The sequence below is a fragment of the Vigna unguiculata genome, chromosome 2 (genome assembly GCF_037176805.1).
Source record: "Vigna unguiculata cultivar grain cowpea cultivar isolate G323 ecotype 2 chromosome 2, ASM3717680v1, whole genome shotgun sequence".
In the NCBI taxonomy this organism is placed as follows: domain Eukaryota; kingdom Viridiplantae; phylum Streptophyta; class Magnoliopsida; order Fabales; family Fabaceae; genus Vigna; species Vigna unguiculata.
The window spans coordinates 10,814,996-10,817,181 of NC_140793.1; the positions used below are offsets into that span (position 1 = coordinate 10,814,996).

The following is a 2,186-nucleotide window of genomic DNA, read 5'->3' on the forward strand; positions in this document are numbered from 1 at the left end:
TTGTGTTCTGTGTGTCTTCTACTTTTGCAATGATCGTCCTTATTGAATGGCGTGAGCAGATAAGAGTGCAGGCGAAGGTACACCCTTCCTAGACAAGCGTTGAAGGGGTTTCCAGGACGTTTTCCAGCAGTAGTAGTTATAGGTTTCTTGAGTAGATGCTTAGGGTGTTTTGTAACCCTTTAGTAGTGTATGGGCTGTATATGTTGATCAGCGTATGTATGGTTATTTTTGAGGATGACTGTATTATATTATACTGGTCTATGTCATCATTTGCTTCTAAACTATTAAAATTTAAATGTTTTGTTTAATAGTTTAAAAACTATGAAAACGGGATGTTACAATTTGGTATCAGAGCAGTGATTCCTTTAGGATCTGTAGGTGTGAGCTTGCTTAGCTTCTGTTGTGTGTTCCACGTAGCGTGTTTGGTACAAGTTGTTGTACCTATCTACGAATCTGATGGTTCCTTCTTTGTGTGATCAGAGCTATGGCACCTAGACCTCCTCCACCTCCTGCTCCAAACCCAGATAATCTCCATTTGGTGGGAGCAATTGAGGCGATGATAGCAGCCATGCAACAACATAATGCTAACATGGTGAATCAGCAGAATCTAGCCTTGCAACAGCTGGAGTCTGCAAGACTAGCAGCAGAAGCGACTTAGCAAAGGCACTTGGAAGCCCTACATCAGATAGGGGAAAACCGTTCAGCCGCTGGTTCTTCCCCAGCTTCACTGCCATGAGTGCAAGAGTGGAGTTTGGAGGATTTTCTACAACACCATCCATCTCGCTTTGATGGCAAAGTTAGCCCGGATGAAGCTGATCAGTGGATGCGGGACATGGAACGAATCTATGATGCTAAGCGATGTCCTGCTGAGAACAAGCTTGCATACACCGAGTATCTTCTTGCTGGAGAAGTCGTGCATTGGTGGTCCAGCATGAAGATGATGTTGGAGGATAGCCATGAGACCATCACCTGGGAACTGTTTAAGAAGAAGTTCTATGCTGAGTTCTTCCCAAATAGTGTGAGGTATGCGAAGGAGGTTGAGTTCTTGCAGCTGATGCAAGGGGACATGTCAGTGTCTGAGTACGCTGAAAAGTTTAAACACTTGGGCAAATTTCACACCTTGAAGATGGCAGAGGACTGGCAGTGTAGGAAGTTTGAGAATGGGTTGAGAGGTGACCTCAAGCTCATGGTGGCTCCGCTCTCTATCAAGGAATTCCCTACCTTGGTAGAGAAGGCAAGAGTGATGGAGAAGCTTAAGGCTGAAGTTGAAGCCCAATAGAGATCTCAGCTGAAGGTGGGAGGACCATCTGGGTCTACAAGCAGACACGACGACAAGAGGAAACCATCTCTAGGCCTCAGCCCAAGGAGCCCAGGAGGTTCTCACATCAGCCCCAGCAGTCCCAGCCTTTTAGGCCACAGTGCTTCCACTATAGGGGGCCCCATCTGAGGAGCGCATGCCCCCAGCTTTCTGACAGAAGGACATGCCATAGGTGCGGCCAGGTGGGCCACTTCATCAAGGATTGCCCAGTTGAGAGGAGCACAGTACCGAGGCCTTCACCACAGCCTCAGTCACAACCGTCGAGGGGAGGTGCGAGACCACAGGTGGCAGGTCGGGTGTACGCTGTCACTGGAGCCGAGGTAGCTGGATCAGGTAACCTCATCATCGGGTCTTGTGTGATAGCTGGTAGGAGCTTGCATGTTCTGTTTGATTCAGGGGCGACGCATTCTTTTGTGTCGGAATCTAGAGTGATGGAGTTGGGTCTTCCGGTAAAGGAGTTCCAGTATGACCTGGTGGTGTCCACACCTGCTTCTCGGTTAGTCAGAACCTCGACCGTGTGTGCTAGGTGCAAGATCAAGATTGAGGGGCGCAAGTACAGGGTAAACCTCATCTGTTTACCCTTGGTGGGGCTAGATGTCATCTTGGGGATGGATTGGCTATCTGCCAATCACATTCTCATTGACTGCAACTAAAGGAAAGTGTTGTTTCCTAGCCTAGAAGATGAAGATCTGTTGGTGTCCTCGCAGGTGGACAAGGTGATAAAGGAATGATCCCTACCAAGGATGATGGCCCATGGCACATGCTTAGAAGAAAGGGAGTTCCTTGATCCCTTCCTTTGCTTTTATTTTCTTTAGTTTAAAATTCCTTTAACATGGCTTGGTTGACTATTTTTGAGTTGACTTGTTGA

The 2,186-nt window shown here is 47.6% G+C and overlaps 1 protein-coding gene across 1 annotated transcript; it reads left to right on the top strand.

Moving 5' to 3' along the window:
* Positions 1-832: 832 nt before the first annotated feature.
* Positions 833-1,971, top strand: LOC146888327 (uncharacterized). Its single transcript, XM_085670052.1, has 2 exons — positions 833-1,234; positions 1,324-1,971. The coding sequence occupies exons 1-2, from the start codon at positions 833-835 to the stop codon at positions 1,969-1,971; spliced, it is 1,050 nt and encodes a 349-aa protein (XP_085526178.1).
* The last annotated feature ends 215 nt before the right edge of the window (positions 1,972-2,186 follow it).